This window comes from Nelumbo nucifera, chromosome 2 (assembly GCF_055504915.1).
Source record: "Nelumbo nucifera cultivar China Antique chromosome 2, China Antique-T2T, whole genome shotgun sequence".
In the NCBI taxonomy this organism is placed as follows: domain Eukaryota; kingdom Viridiplantae; phylum Streptophyta; class Magnoliopsida; order Proteales; family Nelumbonaceae; genus Nelumbo; species Nelumbo nucifera.
In genome coordinates, this window is record NC_142650.1 from 51960223 (window position 1) to 51979337 (window position 19115).

At 41.3% G+C, this 19115-nt stretch overlaps 1 protein-coding gene, 1 long non-coding RNA gene and 1 pseudogene across 4 annotated transcripts; 2 read left to right on the forward strand and 1 right to left on the reverse strand.

Annotated features, from left to right (window-relative positions):
• Positions 1–2426: 2426 nt before the first annotated feature.
• Positions 2427–3303, reverse strand: LOC104601155 (HSP20-like chaperones superfamily protein). Its single transcript, XM_010264388.3, has one exon. The coding sequence runs from the start codon at positions 3161–3163 to the stop codon at positions 2669–2671; it is 495 nt and encodes a 164-aa protein (XP_010262690.1). The 5' UTR covers positions 3164–3303; the 3' UTR covers positions 2427–2668.
• A 167-nt stretch (positions 3304–3470) lies between these two features.
• On the forward strand, positions 3471–11222 carry LOC148802213 (uncharacterized; annotated as a pseudogene). Its single transcript, XR_016082838.1, has one exon. The product of XR_016082838.1 is annotated as an uncharacterized LOC148802213 (transcript).
• A 1604-nt stretch (positions 11223–12826) lies between these two features.
• LOC148802214 (uncharacterized) lies at positions 12827–13789 on the forward strand. 2 transcript variants are annotated; one of them, XR_016081807.1, is made up of 2 exons: positions 12827–13426; positions 13523–13789. It is a non-coding gene; the product is annotated as an uncharacterized LOC148802214 (long non-coding RNA). The 2 variants fall into 2 exon arrangements; XR_016081806.1 differs by having other exon boundaries at positions 13532–13789.
• The last annotated feature ends 5326 nt before the right edge of the window (positions 13790–19115 follow it).

Consider the following 19115-nt stretch of genomic DNA (forward strand, 5'->3'; position numbering starts at 1 on the left):
AACACTTGTTGAAGCAACAGTGCCCTACCATTTGGGAAAGACCTGGGAAGATAGCTAGAACCACTCAGCAACCTCAGAATTTGCATCAACACAGCTGTAAAATAGAGCAAGAGCTACTCCTGATTTTGGTAACGGTAGATGTAGGCGGTGATTGTGATTGTGTGGTATAATAAAATGTTGGTCTACTTTGATGAATTAAGTCCAGAATTTTCTGTCTTCCAGTATATATAGAGATGAACCAATCACCATTTTATCATCATTTATCAGTTGTGGTTGTGAGGTTTGTTTGTCGGGAGAATGACGGTTCAGCCCAGGGTTAAAATTTTTAGACCCAAAGTACAGTTAGAGTAAGTGCCATCTTGGCATTGATGCCAATTTATGAACGGGCATTGGTGTATAAAGTGGAAGTTTTTCACTTTTTGAATGTTCATAACTCTGCAATAGAATTCAGAAATCTACATTGGGCCTGTCTATACTTTTCCGTTGTTTGTTTGCTTGTTGTTAAAGAGAGAGGAATTCTATCGATAGCATTAAGTGAAAGAGGGAGAAATAAACCACTTATTGTGGATATGAGAAGGACTCTACACTCGAATTGAGATGAAATCATGGCTCTAAATCTACAATATGAGAGTGACTGCTACTAGTTGTTGTGACTGTGAAATCATGGCTCTGTATCTACAACTGCTATTAGTTAATACTTGAGTTTGTGAGGTAGTGGATTCTGATGTGATTGTGACTATGAAAGCATTATTGGTAATTTTTGGCTTACTTTTGTACTCGTGTTCTTGCACCACAGCCTCTGCTATTAGTTGCAGTGGCGACATCCCAACAACATCCCCTGCTCTCTCTTCTCCCATTTTTCTCTACCTCCCACTCTCTTCTCTCTGTCATCCTCCTTCCTCTCTCTCTTCTTCCCTTGTTCATTTTCTAATCTCATTCCCTGTAATCAAGTCCACTACCGTCTCACTTTGATCGCAGCACAAGCATTCAAATATGAACAGTACAAATAAGAAAAAGGTTAAATAAATTAGAAAATGGTAATTTGAATATTTAATAATTTTAAATAGTTAGATAAGAAATTTTTCAAAGTTAACTGACGGAATATTAACGGAGGGAGACTTTGTCTAACACCCAAAATTTAGGAAGCGTTTATCGCTAAAAAAAAAAAAAAGTGCAAGGGTCTTTGTCACTGACCTCATATTTTACAATTTATTTTTTTAGCTTAATTATAATAAGCAAAATAAGAAATAAAATGAATTGATCCCCAACTTATATGAAAGAGAACGGAGGTAAGAAGCACGATGATGTCCCCGGCTCATCATATGAACTGCTCCATCTCATGATAGTATGAAAATCAATTTTGATGTTTCTCATATTAATTATGGTCTTTGCACTGTTGCTTGTATTCTAAGCCATGTCCTAGTTGCCAAAAGCTGTAAACATAGAAGCTTGAACTGCCTGGGGAGCCATTAATATGGCACTGAATTTCCATGAATTCCTATCACTATTGAAGGTGACTCAAAATGGGTGATATTGTGTCTCAAGTCTCAAACACAAGGTGAAGCCCCATGGAAACTGAGAAGCAAAGAAGAGCTACACTAGAATGAAAAACTCCTTTACTAGAAGACTTGCCTTTCACCGTGTCTAGCAAGAGACAAATCAGACTACGGATCGGCTATGTCACAAAGCTAAGATATCTCTTCAACTTTTAGTTTTTCGATTCATCCCTCTCCCCCTTTTCATTTGTTTTGCTGATTTCGGGAGACGCACTACCCCCGTTGTGTATGGTGCCATTTGGGTTTTATTAAAAAAAAAAAAAAGTCGTGTAAGTACTCCAATTGCAAATGAGATCAAATGTAAAAATTTTATATCAGGTACAGTGCAAAAACGGGGATACAAAGCTGAACACCGGGTGAGAAACTGAGAATAATTTGTTTGTTAATTTTTTATTGCAAAACAGAGATAAAAATTCTCCTACAAGCTGAAGACTAACAGAACCCCATGGATCACACACAAACGAGAGTCCGAGACACACAAAGAAGGCATACAATGAAAGGAACCTGTGCCATGTCTGATAAAGTTGTGCGTTGTACCCCATGGAGTCATGGACCACAGAAACGCGTCTCCACGATCGAAATTAACCAGGGCACAAGAATCATTCCACAAATTGGGATTTGGGGTTGAGGAGGACTCCATCTCCTTAAATCTTCATCTTCCCCGTTAGTTTTCGTCAATTAAACCTGAAGCAAAATCTTTTGCAGGCGATCTGCCACCCGGCTCTCGTTTCCTGCAAATTTTTCACGTCCATGTCATGGGATGTCTAAACCCCGACGCTGGATCTAAGCAAGTATTCTAAATTCTCTATCGGATTGTCTATTACACTGTGCAAGTACGATCAAAACCTCGGATCGCAGAAACAATTGAGATTGAGAAAGCTGGCAAGACAGTAAGAAACTAAGGACTTTTTTACAAAACCACGCTCATACAGTAAAGCACTATACCAGTACAGACACGAATATTGCATCCATCAGCTCAACCCCAAGACAAAAAGATGTCACCTCCGTGGTCCGTGGTTGTTAAATTTCATATGTAATCCTACAATTTACCACCCATACTAACATTACAAAAGGACCAAGTAGAGAAGCACTAGTCAGATAATCTAATCAACTCAACCAGAGATCTCAATCGACTTTACATCGGGCTTCTTCACCTCCTTCACTTTCGGCACGGTAACAGTCAACACGCCATCCTCCATCTTCGCTCTCACTTGATCGACCTTGGCATTCTCCGGTAATCGGAACCTCCTCAAGAACTTGCCACTGCTCCGTTCTACGCGATGCCAAGTGTCGTTCTTCTCTTCCTTCTCAAGGCTCCTCTCTCCGCTGATCTGGAGGATCCTTCCGTCCTCAACCTCCACCTTAACCCCTTCCTTCTTCATCCCCGGCACGTCCGCCTTGAACACGTGAGCCGTCGGCGTCTCCTTCCAGTCGATATGTGCTCTTGCAAACTGTGAGGTCTCGGTCGGCAGATTTGAGAAGAATTGGTCGGAAAACGATCGGAAATTGCTTGGGAAGGGGAACCCCTCGAACGGATCCCAGACGTCCAGGGAGAAGGGATCATAGACGTTGGATCGGCGGCCGAAGAAGTTCGGAATGATGGACATTCTTTACAAGAAAACAGAAAGCCAATTCGAGATTGAAACCGCAGACAGAATTTTCTCAGTAGCTTAACGAATGGGAAATCTCTCAAGGAACAGATTACTTTTATTGATGGAAGAGGATTGGGATAATATAAATCTGGATGCTTCTGGAGACCTCTCACTCTCACCTCCTTCAAACCCCTTCTCGAATGTTCTACACAAGTCTATCGTAACCAGTAGTACTCCGTAAGCATCGAACGTGTTCGAGAGCAAACAAAACCGTCGGATCCGGGCACATGGTTAAAGGTAAAATTCCACTTTAGGCTCAGTTTGGAAGGAGGATAAATATAAATTTGTGGAGTACAAAATCTCACATTTTATATTATTTTGTATGTATTTGTATTGTACATATTTGTATTTGTATTTGTATATATTTATATTTGTATTCCTTTCAAATTGAGTTTTTAGGAAAAATTCCTGATTATTACCTAGATTTTGAGCCTAGTGTAACTTTGGTCTCCGAATTTTAAAATACTATAATTCAGTATCTAAACTTTTAAAATGTGACAATATAGTATTTGTCATTAACTAGCTATTAACTAGTCATTAAATGGCATTTGAAAAGGACATAAATGCCTTTCAAGTGTTATTTAATTTTCTTTATCAACCATCTAAACATTGACAAAAAAATTAACGGTATCAAATTCTTGCCTTTTCCATTCAAGAAAGTTGCGATCACATTTGAGTGGGCATTTTGGTGACCCCAACTTTCTTGAATAGAAGAGGCAAGGATTTGAGATTGTTAATTTTTTTTGTCAATGTTTGAATGGTTGATAAAGAAAATTAGATGACTCTAAGAGTATTTGTGTCTTTTTCAAATGCCACTTAACGACTTGATAACAGCTAGTTAACAGCACGTATTGGATTATTATGTTTTGAATGTTTTGGTACTGAATTATCGCATTTTAAAATTCGGAGACCAAAGTGGCAGTAGGCCCAAAGTAGGGTACTAATTGGGAATTTTTCCTCCACTTTACTATATTGTACTTTGGGAGTAGTGTCAAGTTAGTACCCAAATTTTCCAAATGTGTTAATGCAATATCCAAACTTTTAAAACGTGTCAAATAAGGTATAAAACCATTAATCGATATCAAGTACCATGTAAAAGAATAAAAATGCCCTTCACCTATCATTTAATTTTTATTTTTTTTATGGTTGGTATTGGAGTGCCTCTCCAATACTCTCTAGATTCTCTTTTCCAGCGGCCATGCTCAAAATCACCCTCCAACACCACCAAGAACGAAAACACATCAAAAGTTCTTTTTCATTTTGAAGCCACATAGAAATCGTTCTTTTTCTTTTTCCTTTTCTTTTCCTTTTTCTTTTTTTCTCTAGAGCATATGAACTGATGATGTGTGATCTAGCAGCTCCCTGCTGGCTGATGACTCAAAAGCTAAGTTGGAGAATTCCTTGCTGGAAGGTGACTCAAATGCCGAGCTGAGTAAGGTCGAGCTAGAAGATAGCTCAGATGTCAAGCTATATAATGGAGAGCTGTGTAATTTTCTGGGAGACCTATAGTGAAATAATATTAGAGTGCCAAAGTTTCTTTACCTGGGGTGGGCACTCCAATGCTTAAGTCAGCGAATTAAAGACTTTTGAGAGAGCTAGAGAGCTGCGAGAACTAAATTGCGCATGTACCTTGTGAGGTTGGAGGTGAGGCCTATATATAGGCAATGTTTGGCGTGGGCTTCACGCACGGTGTCTGAGATCTCTAGGAGGTCATGGCTAGCCGAGCCGAAGTCTTCGGAAGTAGTGGCGCACGTAGACTAGGCTTTGTGCCTCTGAAACATTCGGTGTAGGAGTTGACTTCCGGAAGACCCAGGAATGACGAAATTCACACACAGAGGTTGACGAGCATGTCTCGCAGGTCACCACCTGGACCTCAGACGAGTCGACAAGTCCTCAAGGGAGGTCACTCCTCACGCCGAGGTCACTTGGACAAGTAATGGCGAGGTACCACAGGTCAGCCCTATACAAGGTGTTCCTAGCCGCCTTACCGAGGTGCCCAAGTTGTAAATGAGGTTGCCAACTAGGACTCCAGTTAGCCGACGGAGGTAGGTTGCCAGGTCAGATTTCAGCTAAGGCAAATCATCACCTACGTGATGTCGGGGTGTCATCTAGCTGTTTTGAGATGCCACATGTCACGATGTCAATGGAGGGCCAATCTTCCCTCATCAATTGCCCCCCATTCCTGAGCTGAGGTCAGCTTGACAAAGGGAGTAGCTTGTTGCATGTCCTTTTGGCCCGGAATGACTAGTTCAATGAACTCGTAGGCATTGGTCCAGTTCGCTCCCCAAGTCAGAAGTCTTAAGGGTCAAATACAGCCTTACATAAGACTTCTCCATCTTGATTAGCAGGGCACGGGAGAGAACTCATATGCTCGAGGAGAGACAGAGCAGGCACCCCAAGGACATCTACCTTACTAGGGATGCAACCGTCAAGGAGTTCTACAATTCGGCCAAATACCTCAAGAGTGAAGTTCGTCATGCCATCCTCACAAGGGGCTTCCAACTACATGAGTGCCTCTTCAAGTCGCTCCACTTACGTAGACTACAACGCAATGTCCCTCATGCCGGTCCTCGAAGGAGTAGCCGACAAGATCGATGCGAAGCCTAAATCCGAGGTGGAGGACGAATGTGAAGAAACCAACCAAGTTTGCATGTCTACTGCAATCCTGAAAGCGAACTAGTCTTCCTTTCTTCCATTTCTCTTTTTTTTTTCAAGTCGACAATGAGATGTCGACATCCTTTGAGGTCGATTTAAGCGTAGTGGTGGCAATGCTGCCGAGCTAGATAGATGGAGACTGGGGAGTTGACCTGCTTAGATCGATCTACCCATTGTCGTCGTGTTTCGAGGTTGGCTTGAGGGGGCCTTAGCTAAAAACTGGTATGGCTTTCCCTTAGAGCTTAATTTGACCAGGTCACCAAAGTGGATGGTCATTTTGTAGTAGTTTCAAATGTGGTAGCATCTATGCCATCACGTTGTTTACTCTCCTAGGTCTGCACTTGTAGGTCAATGCCATACATGTACTACACCTGCTTCTAAAACTGTTGGCCGCCCACTTTTACTGGAGCCATGGGGGGCTCACCTTGAGGGGGTGGCTCTACTATCTGCGGGTCGCCTACTCTCACGGGAACCATAAAAGATTTGACCTATGAGGTCGGTTCCTCATTCAGTTAGATGGCAACTCTTACGGGATGCATGAAGGGCTCGATCAATAGTGAAGCTTTGTAGTTTCGGCTGGGAGATAATCTGGGCCAGATCGCTAAAGCTCGCCCGGGCTAGAGGTTCAGATTCTTCCCTTGTGATAGCTTTGTCGATACGTGTTGCTGTCGGCATTGGATGGTAGGTCGGTGCCATGATTGCACCGTATCAGTTCTCCGAGATGCTAGCCGTCTACTCCTACAATAAGCCACAGGGAGCTCGACTTACAGGGGCAGCTCTACTAATTGTAGGTTGCCAACTTGCATGGAAGCCTTGAAAGGCTCGACCTGCAAGGGAAACCGCACAGTCCGTTGGCCGCTAACTCCCATGGGAGCCACGAAGGGCTCGACCTGTAGAGGCAACCTTGCGAAACAGAGTTGATGAGGCTCATTTGAGCTGATTACCGTTGAGTGCAAATATAGAATGGGTTGCCACAATCTGTTAACTGTCAACTCCCACGGGAACCACGAAGGGCTCGACCTGCAGGGGCAGCCTCACTTCGAGGTTCTTGTCGCCGGTCTGGTGATTGTTTAGGTTGTTTTATTGCTGATTGTTTTGCTATTGTTAGTTGTTCTGTGGTGGCATGAATGCGTCAAACTTCTCCTCCCAAGCACGCATTTGGAGATTCAATCTACAGGCGTATTGCACTAGCATGTAGAACCTTCGTGCATTAATCCCTATGGGAACCGTTGACGGCTCAACCGTAGGGAGAGGCACGTTCACTTGGTGCAGCGGGAAAGCTGGGTTCGGTACTGCGTGCACACCAGGTAGGGTTAATGGTACTATAAATTGCCCGATAGTTATTTAGGGCAGTTTTGGTTGAACAATGGGGTGCTCCTACCCCCTAGTGACTTGCATGTTGCTGTTGTTGACATTAGCGGAATGGTTGTTTTTTGAAGAAGCCATTGAGTTTAGTAGTAAGAGTAAAGAAGGTGAGAACTTGGCTTTTTTGTTATGGTTCCCACAAACGGCGCCAATTGATGATGTGCGATCTAACAACTCCCTGCTAGCTGATGACTCAGAAGTCGAGCTGGAGAATTCCTTGCTGGAAGTTGACTCAAATACCGAGCTGAGTAAGATCGAGCTAGAAGATAGCTTGGATGTCAAACTATATAATGGAGAGCTGTGTAATTTTTTGAGAGACTTGTAGTGAAATAATATTAGAGTGCCCGGGTTTCTTTACCCGGGGTGGGCACTTCGATGCTTAAGTCAGCGAATTAGAGATTTTTAAGAAAGCTAAAAGTAAGAGAGCTAGAGAGCCGCGAGAACTAAATTGCGCATGTACCTTGTGAGGTTGGAGGTGAGGCCTATACATAGGCGTTGTTTGACGTGGGCTTCACACACAGCGTCCGAGATCTTTGGGAGGTCATGGATGGCCAGGCCGAGGTCTTCGAAAGTAGTAGCCCACGTAGACTAGGATTTGTGCCTCTGAAACATTCAATCCAAGAGCTGACTTCCGGAAGAACCGAGAGTGATGGAATTCACACATGAAGGAGGTCAGCGAGCATGTCTTACAGGTCGCCACATGGACCTCAGTCGAGTAACTCAAGTTGACAAGTCCTCAAGGGAGGTCGCTCCTCGCGCCAAGATCACTTGGACCAGTAACGACGAGGTGCCACAGGTTAAGCTGTTCCTAACTGCCTTACCGAGGTGCCCAAGTTATAAATGAGGTTGCCAGATACGACTCCAGTTAGCCGGTGGAGGTAGGTCGCCAAGTTGGAATACAGCTAAGGCAAATTATTGCCTACGTGGTGCCGGGGTGTCGTTCAATTATATTGAGATGCCACATGTCGCAATGTCAATGGAAGGCCCAATCTGCCCTCATCATGAACAGCTCTCTCTCACGGTGTTACTTGACATTCCACCGTGACAAACATTTTTTTAACCTAGCCAGTCAATTGCTTTCTTCCAGAAGAGCACGAGGTGCACGACTGATGGAGCCACCTAAAAGGAGAGAGAGAGAGAAACTCTTAGCGAGTCTATGCCGTTGTGGTACCGTACGTCATTGGATGTATAAATGACAATCACAATTGTAACTCTACGAAACCATGTACTCAATGCCAAATTGCCAATGGCCAACTCTTTGCAATCTCTATTCTTTATCGTTCCCATTCTCTTCCTCATCCCATACAAGGGGACATCTTTCGTTCATCACCAACACCACCACCAGCGGGGACTTAAAACCTTCCACTTCTCTCTATCAATAAGGGACGATCAACAAGACCGGATACGTCATCGTGAACGGAGTGGTTGGACCTGGTATCAGTCAGACCACCGCCTTTCGGCACCATATTCACCTTCTAGGATATCCTATGACTGTAACAGCAAACCGATCCTCTAAAGTCGTAGGGATCGCCGAAGGCACTTCCATTATATCATCCCTTGATGGCCTTTGGAGCATATCGATCGATTGCTAAGATCACTCTTGATCAGTATGAAACAAGGGGTCATCATTGTCTATTTTAGGGGGTACACAACATAACATGAAGCCTTCGGATCACCCAGTCGTCGGGCTCGGGGGCACTCGTGACTTCATGTTTGTTCAAGGATATGTGACATCATCACCATAGTTGTCAAGGGACAAACAGTTGTTTACAAGATTGAATTCCATCTATCTACTGCCCTCCATATGCAACCTAGGCATCTTCTTGAAGAGCGTCATCCCATTGAGCCTAGTAATTAGTGAGTTATTCCGCTTTTATATTTGGTTGCCTTTTAAGTAACTTTTGAGGCAGAAACCATGTCAAGTTAAGGATACTAAGTTTCAATACTAATTTGATACTATCCCCAATGTTCAAAGTATTTGATGGTGCGCGATCTGGCTACTCTTAGTTGAAAGGCGATTCGAACTTCAATTGAGCAGCGAGCTGGACCATTCTGCAAAATAGTGAATCATTAAACCCGATGTAGTTAACCCGGCAAGGTCGCTCCGATGCTTAAGTCAGTACTTATGCTGTGAATGCGAGTTGAATGCTTGAGAACTTGAGTGCTAGTGAGTAGAATAATCATGCGTACTTTTTCCTTGAGGTTTCATGTCTTTATATACTGGAATAGTCGTGGACTTTACGAAAGATCTTCGAGATCTCCGAGCTATGTAGATAAGGTTTGTTCCGTTTTTTAAGGAGAACAATATGTTGATAAGGTTTATCATTTTACCTCCGATTTAGGCGGAGCTAAGACGAGTCTTATCGTGATCTCGATAAATTCGGGGCCCATTGGAGAGGCTTTTGGAGTCGATCATGTGACGTTTTGGCTCTTTAGCCCCAGACTGCCATTTCGATTCTTTAGTCCCGAATTGGATTGGGTGTCGAGGTGCCTCTACATTGAGGTGGTTTTTTGGGCCAAGATGATTGAATACCCAAGCTTCGAATGTTGCAAATTGGGTTCACTTGGCTGAGTTGTCACCCCTCAATCAAATCACGCCTACGTATCCCCTTCTTGCTAGGTCGTGCCAAATCACCCTTCATCAGTATTAAAATGAAATTTTTCTATGAAAAGAAGAGGAAGTCAATTCAAATAGATTCTCATACAACGGTTGTAGGGGTGCTCGTCGTGTCCTTAAGAGGACATTCTCCTCTTTCTTCTTCCTTTCTCGACAAGCATCAACGCCACGCCCGGGCTACCGCGTAGGCCTGCGGTTTTTCTTTTTGCCGCTTCTCTTATCTTTCTTTTCAGTTATCGTTAGTTTATTTCGAGTCATTATTACAATTTGCAATGAGTTGGGCCAACAAAATACGTTGTTGAGGCCGTCGTGTATGTATAAGATGTACGGCTTATGTTGATAGTGTGTTGAAACATATTTTGTTGCTAGGTGATTCAATCTCATTTGCAACGGGCTCGGGGGTTCTAATTTAGGAATTTACATCTGCACCCCATAGAGCGCTCTCTAAAAACGCCCCACATGCACATCTCAGTGTGCATCGGGAATATTTTCCATATTTGTTATCATTGGGAGATGCTATCGATACATGTTTGGGATGTATTGTAGGACGTTTTTGGGGCACACTATATGGGGTGCATATATGAATTCCCCATTTAGAGGTCTTCATTAAATGGTCAAGAGTGTGAAATTAAATCGTATTTGGCGGTTTGCTTTGATTTGACCTCAAAATGGGTAGGCCTCATGGTTTTCAAAACTGGACCGGATTGGATGGTCAGACCAAAAAAACCAAGAACTGATCAGGTGATTAATTCCGTTTTACCCCAGAATCATTATTTCATCAAAAACTGTTTTTTTGGTCAACAAATCATTGACCCATATGGTCGAACCGTCCAATGGTTTGGCTGTTTTTTATTTTTTTTTAATTTTTTAATTTTTGGTTAGAACAAGTCGTCCGTTCGGTTCGAACGGTCGGACCCTTGACCAGTTCGTTGTCTGATTTAGTTTTGAAAACCTTGATTTATCTGATTTGAGAATTTCTCAAACCTTAATTTTTTTTGTTTGATTTAGTTTTCTAAATTTTAGAAACCAGATCAAATCGTAAGTGGTATTAAACTAAATTAATATATGTACATATTTAAACATATGCATGCATATATTCATTTTATATTTTATACATTATTGTTGTTTGTTTCAATTTTTAACTTATAATTTCATGCCCTAGGACATTTTTATGTTTGAGAAAGTGTAAATGTAAATTATATAGTAATAGTGTGATACTTGTTAACATTTCAATTTGATGTTTGTATTATATTTGTTATTTATGCAGATATGTATGTTGTTTGGACTTTCTAATTGGGTGAAGCCCAATAGAATGACCCAAACTGCATCATATTGTAATAGTTTGATTTGATTTATATATTAAAATGATTTGAATTGGTATAAGAATTTCTCAAATCATAATTTACTTCGAGATGTTCTTCAAACTGCACCACAAACACCCCTGTTCGCATTCGCATAAATGAAGAATAAAGGGAGCATTCGAAGGAAAAATAGAAGAAATGGAGAACAGGGCCCAGTTGAGGTTTTTGCTTTGTAACGTATGACTTTACTGAGTTGTGGGCTGACTAGTGGACCAGCAGGTCCAGCACCACTTAGATTGACATTGAATTAACCCAAGACATAAAAGATAGTGGGCTGAGTCTGAGACTGGGCCTGCATATCATTAGGAGAAGGTAACGAGGCTATATCATTATTCATTAAGAGATCGGCTCTATTGACTATCGCGTAGACCCTAATTCCAAATTATACGACCGTCTTTAATTTTTTTCGTTATGGCTCAGTTTGGAAAGGGTATAAATAAAAAAATGCACAATATAAATATATATAAAATATAAGGTTTTACATTCTAGATATTTGTATTTATACTTCTTCCAAACTGAGCCTACTAAAATTGGATTACAGCTGAACTAAAACAAAAAGAAGCTTGTCCAAACCAAACACCATAACTGTTGAAGTTCAAACTCTAAAACATTAAATTAAACTGATGCCTAATAAAGGAAAATAACAATATGTGCAAGTGTGTTCTGGTATCCATCAGGTAACCATTCCATCTCTAAGTGGCAGGTCTAGGGTCTTGTTAACAGATTCAGTCTATTTCTATATATTCAATCAATGGGCAATGTAATATATATATAGAGAGAGAGAGAGAGAGTGTAAAACCTTAATGTATTTATATTGTATATATTTGTAATTATATTCTTTACAAATTGAGTTTTTAATGATAAGGAAAATATTTTCAATGTGTGCCGTGTCGTGTCAGTAGGGATGTGGGAAGAATATGAGGGTAGAAGATGCCAGCAGAATTGCAGGATTTCTTATAGTCGAAAAAAATTATATTATTGAAAGCGATGCGAACTTCAAGTCTTCTTCAATTCCTTATGCAGCCAATTTCTTTTCTAATTCCTTAAAATAAAAATGGACTGTAACACTCTTTTTCATTCATTGATAGGGGCAATTATTGAAGAATTGAAAGGTGATAAAGTTGAACCAAAATTAGACTGAAACCAACCATTGATGTCCCTTGCATGTGCCTGCTTTGTATTTGTAACACATCAACAATGATCACCCCTGAAACTGTCTATTTTTTATTTTAATTTGTTAAAACTATTTAAATACAAACTGTGGTAACCGATTTGTCAAAGAGTAGAGTACAAGGTATTGCGTTCTACACATTTGTATTGGCACTCCTTCCAAATGGAGCCGCTTTACTTACTAAAATTACCCATGGTTGCACATGGGGTTTTTAAGATTTCTGTTAGAAAGTTAAATTCATGGAATTCTAGCTGGTCCCTCCAACTATGTCTGTGGCTAACACAGATTCAAACAAATATTTCCTGGCTTTTGCACTCGACTGTAATTAATACTAACAACCTCTATTATTAGAAAACCCTAACAAACCCCAAACAACATTTTTTCTTTGTTGTATGTCTTAGAAAAAATAAAATGGTCCTCTACTCCTCTTTTCTTACATCCTTGTCAATATGCCACGGCCAATTCTGTTCATCTTAAACGTTACTATCATACAACATGCATCTTATTGGAATGATCATCAAATTGACTAGGTCTCCACTTTTCCAAACAAATTCCTTTATATCCATTCTTATTAATATTCATTGAACTTTATTGTTGTTATCGTGTGCGAACAATTGGATTAAATTGGGTTTCTCTAGGGTTTTTTTGTTAGAGGCGCTCTCAAAGGGATTTCTTTGGGGGTGGCTCTCTTCAGGATTCTTTGAAGGGAGCTGCCCATCTGGTTTCTCCTTCCCCTTCCTCCTTTTGGTTTTCTCTCCTTCTGAGAGAACCTTCCTCTCAAGTTTTCTTGAGGCTTCTTCTTAAGCTTCTCAATGTTTTGTTTCTCTGTTCGTGGTTCTCGTTCAAGTTCATTGTTCGTCGGTAAAGGCAGTCTTTTGGTTTCCTCTTTTGCTGTTCATAGTGAGTCTTGTTTCTGGTTCTTTGGTTGATACTGTTCATGGTGAAATCCGTTCGATGTTCTTTGGTGATGACAATCTTTTAGAATCTTCCTCTGTTAGTTTCGTTCACCGTCAGTGATGGATTGGAGATGTGCTTATTTACTTCTATTGGTGATTTGACCTCACCGCTTCTCAATTGCAAAATATCTTTTGTTTCTCCTTTGTTTTCTTGAGAAATTGTTTGTGTTTTCTGATTGGCCTTATTAGGCTATGCAGGCCCCGGCACACCAAGCTGCTGTGACTGAAGAGTGGAGAGTGAAGAGAGAAGAGATACAACATTACCAGACTTAAAAACTATTGAAGTCATTCATTCCCTTGTGAGTTGTGATGAGCTCAAACTTATCCCGTTAGTGGTCCACGAAGAGATGAATATTCAAAGTGCTTTTTCATGGCTATCTATGTTTGGACTTGTCTACTTTTCTCTTTCTCCCAACTTTTTTCCAACAAAATTTCAACGAAGAATCAAATATTCAATTAAGGTTTCAGGTGTCCCCCCCCCCCCCCCCCCCCGTCCCAAAAATAAAAAATAAAACAAAATAAAAAACTAAAACAAACAAAATTACAATTCCGAATGGTTCACCAAACAAAACTGAACCGTGTCATTGCTTAATGAAATTAGAAATTTATAGCTCATGATTATAAACCATTACAAAAGAATAATATTAATTGGTCACACTAGAGTTGTAGTGGTACACCTCAGCCACCCCATTAGAAGACAAGGAGAAAAACAAAGACCAGATTATAATAATCAGAAAGCTTTGATAAGATCCCATTTACTATTGGAAAACAAGTTGTTTCATGGCTGAATTGGGGATAAAGATATGATGGAGATGCTACGACGACTGGTATATATAATATATAACAGATAACGATCGATCAAGCTAACTAACAAAAATCATGATTGCTTCCAAGAAAAAATTGTTTATAGCTAGCTAGTAAAGCAAAAGATGAGTCGTGACATAAATTGTAGACTTCCCTTGAAAGAAAAACAGATTAAGGGGTGCACAATTATATATTGTAAGACCCAAGCCCTTACTACTTTACTAGCTTTGGCTCTTGTTGATTGAGACATTTATGCAAACATGTCTCTCGCTCTCAATCACAGGAATATATTCCCACTTAGCCTGAATCTGAAGCCTTTTACATCTTTCAATAATATATTTCCCTTCTGCTAGTTGGTAAGATATTGACAAAACTGCAAGTCTGAGTGTCTTTGATCTTTATCTTCTTAATCACCAGTTTCATTTAATTTCTAGATTCTTCTTCTATTCATACATTCTATTCTATAGTACTCCTCTCATGGGGTTCCAGTAACCAGCCCTATTAACAATAACCCAAATCATGTAATTATATATGGGTGTATTAGTTTTTAAGTGGGTTGAATTGGTACAATATTTGGAGCTGATCATATATAGCTAGGGTGGTATTCTGCTAGCATTCAATCGGACGTTCAGGATTGATCGGTCATCAGGATATCTTTGGACCACAGAATATTAAGCCCAGCAACCTAATGGCCTATGTGTCTGCAACCCAAGCCACAACCGTAGGTCTTACTCAATACTGGTGGTCAGTAGTCACGGGTCTGATAAGAACTTCATTTGTCACTGTTGGCAGAGTACAACTTAACGACACTCTGATTTGTTCAAGTAACCAAGAGATAGAGAGTATATAAGACTCCAAAGTTTAATATTTTTAGAGGATTCTCATTTATTACACCTTAGTCTTACATGAGAAAACATCAAAGAAGATATGATCCTTCTTGTATATGTTTTAATTTTGTCAGTAAAAGTAAACAACTACAATGATTTAACTCCTTTGGATCGATCTGGGTGGGTGGGTGCGTGCTTCAATATATGTATCGTCCATGCATCGAGATTATGACTGCTTTATAGTCTCAAAGCTGATGGGCTTCAACTTTAATAAAACTAAGGAGGCAGAAGAAAAGAGAGTCTATGGAGACAAAGATGCAAGAGTATCGTCTCTCAGGCCCACAGAAAGCTCTTGCCTCTTGGTCCATATACACTGACATAGTCCAAAGCTGTAAGGACTTCTCATGGGCAGAATTTTGGGCCTCATTCTATATAAAGTAGTAAACGATTTGGAAATCAAGTATGGTACCATCTTCCACTTTAGTTTGTATTTTTCCTGGAGAGAAAGAGGGCAAGTAGGGCCCAGCAGAGGTCCAGATCCATGTGAGCTATTAGGTGGTGTTTGTGGGGTGTGGGATGGGCAATGTCCCCAAGGCATTAGGCAAAGGCAATTAAGCAACGCATGACATGAACAACTGAACAATTGAACGTGGCCTACTGTCCTCCATACTTAATACACAAATGCCAGTACTTGCCATGTGGGTTTGCATGCTTCTTTAGGTTTGGGGGCCCATCATTCAATGATCCACCTTTCATACTTTCTACTACAAACTTAACCCATTATCATTTCCTGTTTTTCTCCTTTGGGTGTGGTAAAATCGTTGGGCACAGAATTAATGATATATTACTACACATTGTCACCATTGATCTGTGTATGATCGATCATGCATGGTGGGCATTCAATGAGATAGATTTGACCGACCCAATCCCATACACAGAATCCAGGTAGGTCTGCAATCTGCACCTTGAGTTCTGATTATTAATAAGGTCTTGACTCCATGTCTGCATTTTGAGTTCAGGCTCTGGACTGATTCTATCTGTTCGGCCGTTCCCATCCAATTAAGCAACACATTGTTTATATGTTAACACGTAACAAAAGATACCCGTAATGTTTAATGCATCCTTCTCATAATTTATCTGCAGTAACTCAATATAAGATATATATATATATATATATATATATATAAAGCCATTATTTTATAAAGGATATATTAGATAGTTTGAAAATAGAAAATAAGAGAATTAATAGGTTTATTATTATTATTATTATTATTATTATTATTATTATTATTATTATTATTATTATTATTATTATTATTATTATTCCATTTAGTGTAAGAATACATAATATGTTATGCATGTGTATAAATATTAATTATATATGATATTTGGATTTAATTTTCATACTCAAAGGCAAATATATATTTGGTTTTTATAATAATATAGATAGATGCTAGGTAATCAAGCTGCTCATTCAATTGTTCAATTTATTGGTATTTTGGGAAGAAACACTTCCAGCCTAGTTTAGTCATCTCTTGAACTTGTATTCTGTAAATGGTTGCTTTTAGTGTATGTACATTCTACCACTTCACAAGGGGATTAGTTATTAGTGTCCAGTCCTACATATACACTCTACCACTTAGGTCTTGTTTAAATTTAGCCTCTACCCTATTCTCCTAAAAAAGGCCTGACAAACTTTTAATAGTATTTTATTATTTAGGAGAGCTTCACAAAAGAACAAGTATTTTATTGTTTTATTTTTATTTCATACTTTTACTTTTCATTTATTTAATCATTTTGTGTGGGTTTTGGACAATAGATAATTTTAAAAGACCAAGCTCCACTCCTAATAACGGGAGAAAGAATATAACCGGGCATTCCTTTTTTATTTTCGTTCATTAGTGATAAAAAAAATTGAACACAAAATAAAAGAGATTTATATAGATCTAGGACTTAATGGATATAATTTTAGACATAAGGCCAACTAGTGCAAAGAGTTTATGTATCATCCTTAATTGATTAGTGATGAAGGAAGATTTGGCCCGACCTTGTAACCACTCAACACGTGGTAAAGGCAACGGCTCGGCACAATAGCATGCTAAGGCACGAGTTCCGGAAGGAGGAACCAGTGGTCCGAACTCCTTGCAAGGAGCCCGAACTCCCCGTAAGGAGCCCGAGCTCTCCCTTAGGCCCCGAGCCTTACGAACACAAAGGGCAACAACTCGAATTGGCCTGCCCCATGGCAGTTCGGGCCGATCTTAACTCGGCCCGAGGAGGGCGGGGTCTTGGAACTGTACCTCTTGGCAAGCGATGAGGTGGTCAGTTCGGTACTAATAAAAGAAGTAGATCGGGTCCAACGACCCATCTATTATGTCAGTAAAATTTTGCAAGGAGGAGAGACGAGGTACCCGCAGATAGAAAAGCTAGCATACGCACTGGTAATTGCAGCTCGGAAACTCCGCCCATATTTCCAGGCTCATATTGTCATCGTCTTGAGTGACAAACCTCAGAGGCAAGTCTTACTCAAGCCCGAGGTTTCCGGTCGGTTGACGAAGTGGGTCATCGAGCTCAGCGAGCTCGAAGCCACGAACTGCTATCAAGGCCCAAGCCTTAGTAGATTTTATCGCCGAGTGCACGTTCAGCCTCGAAGTCCCTAGGCCGGTTAAGCCCGAGATCCCCAGTTCATGTGAGCACGGAGCTCCCAAGCCAATAGAGTCTAAACCCCGTGAAGTAGCAACCAGTATGGCATCTCTCCTGGTTAGGACAAACGCGAACTGGGATGAGGAGCCCTGGATCCTTCATGTAAATGGCTCCTCGAATCAGCAGGGCAGTGGGGCTGGAATAGTGCTACACGGCCCAGGTGGCACGAAATTGGAATACGCACTACACTTTGAGTTCACGGCATCCAACAACGAGGTGGAGTATGAGGCACTGATAGCCGGACTGAGCCTAGCGCAAAAAGTAAGAGCAAAACACATAGTTATCTGCAGCGATTCCCAGCTTATGGTCAACCAAGTTATGGGCGAATACGAAGCACGCGAGCTGACTATGATCGCCTATTTGGCAAAAGTAAATGAGGCTCTGCTCAACTTCCAGTCACACTTTATCAGGCAAATACCGATGTCAGAGAACACTGAGGTCGACGCCCTGTCCAGGTTAGCCAGCACGAGTCACAACACCATGAGAACTGTGTACATAGAGGACTTACCTCGGCCTAGCATTCTCGGTGGGGCAGAGGAGGTCGCTTCCGTCCTTGAAGCAAAGCCGAGCTGGATCGACCCACTCGCGAGCTTCTTGCTAGATGGAACCCTCCCTACGGACCGCAATGCAGCCAAGCGGGTGCAGCGCCAGGCAGCCAAATACGTCATAATAGACGAACGGCTGTACCGACGGTCCTACACGCTGCCCTACCTGCGTTGCTTGCGACCTACCAAAGCCGAGCTCGTACTCCGCGACACTCATGAAGGTCTGTGCGGTGGACACTTGGGAGGCAGGGCCCTCGCTCAAAAGGCACTTCGACAAGGGTATTACTGGCCAACGATGAAGGCAAAGGCCGTCGAGCTCGTTAGGAAATGCGACAAGTGTCAGAAGCAAGCCAATATCCACCATCAGCCTGCCGCCGACCTCAAGTACCTCACCAGTCCATGGCCCTTTGCGCAATGGGGCATCGACCTCCTGGGGCCATTCCCGCCAGCAACAGGTGGGAGGAAGTTCCTAGTGGTGGCGGTAGATTACTTCACAAAGTGGATAGAAGCTGAACCTCTGGCAACAGTTACAGCCCGAAACATACAGAACTTCTTTTGGAAGAACATAGTATGTCGTTTCGGGTTACCTCGGGTACTGATCTCCAACAACGGTAAGCAGTTCGAGGATATTAAGTTCCAGGAATGGTGCCAAGATATGGGAATTCGTCAGAACTTCACATCGGTTGCACACCCGCAGGCAAACAGTCAGACAAAAGTAATGAATAGAGCCATCCTCCGCAGACTGAAAGCGCGACTAGACCGAGCTAAAGGGTTATCGGCGGACGAGCTACCAAGTGTTCTGTGGGCTCACCAAACTACGAAAAAAACCGCCACAGGAGAGACCCCCTTTAACCTCACCTACGGCACTGAAGCGGTAATCCCGGCGGAGATCGAAATACCTACACT

Coding starts and splice junctions, on each gene's coding strand:
- LOC104601155 (XM_010264388.3), bottom strand. CDS start 3,163: ATGTCCATCATTCCGAACTTCTTCGGCCGCCGATCCAACGTCTATGAT.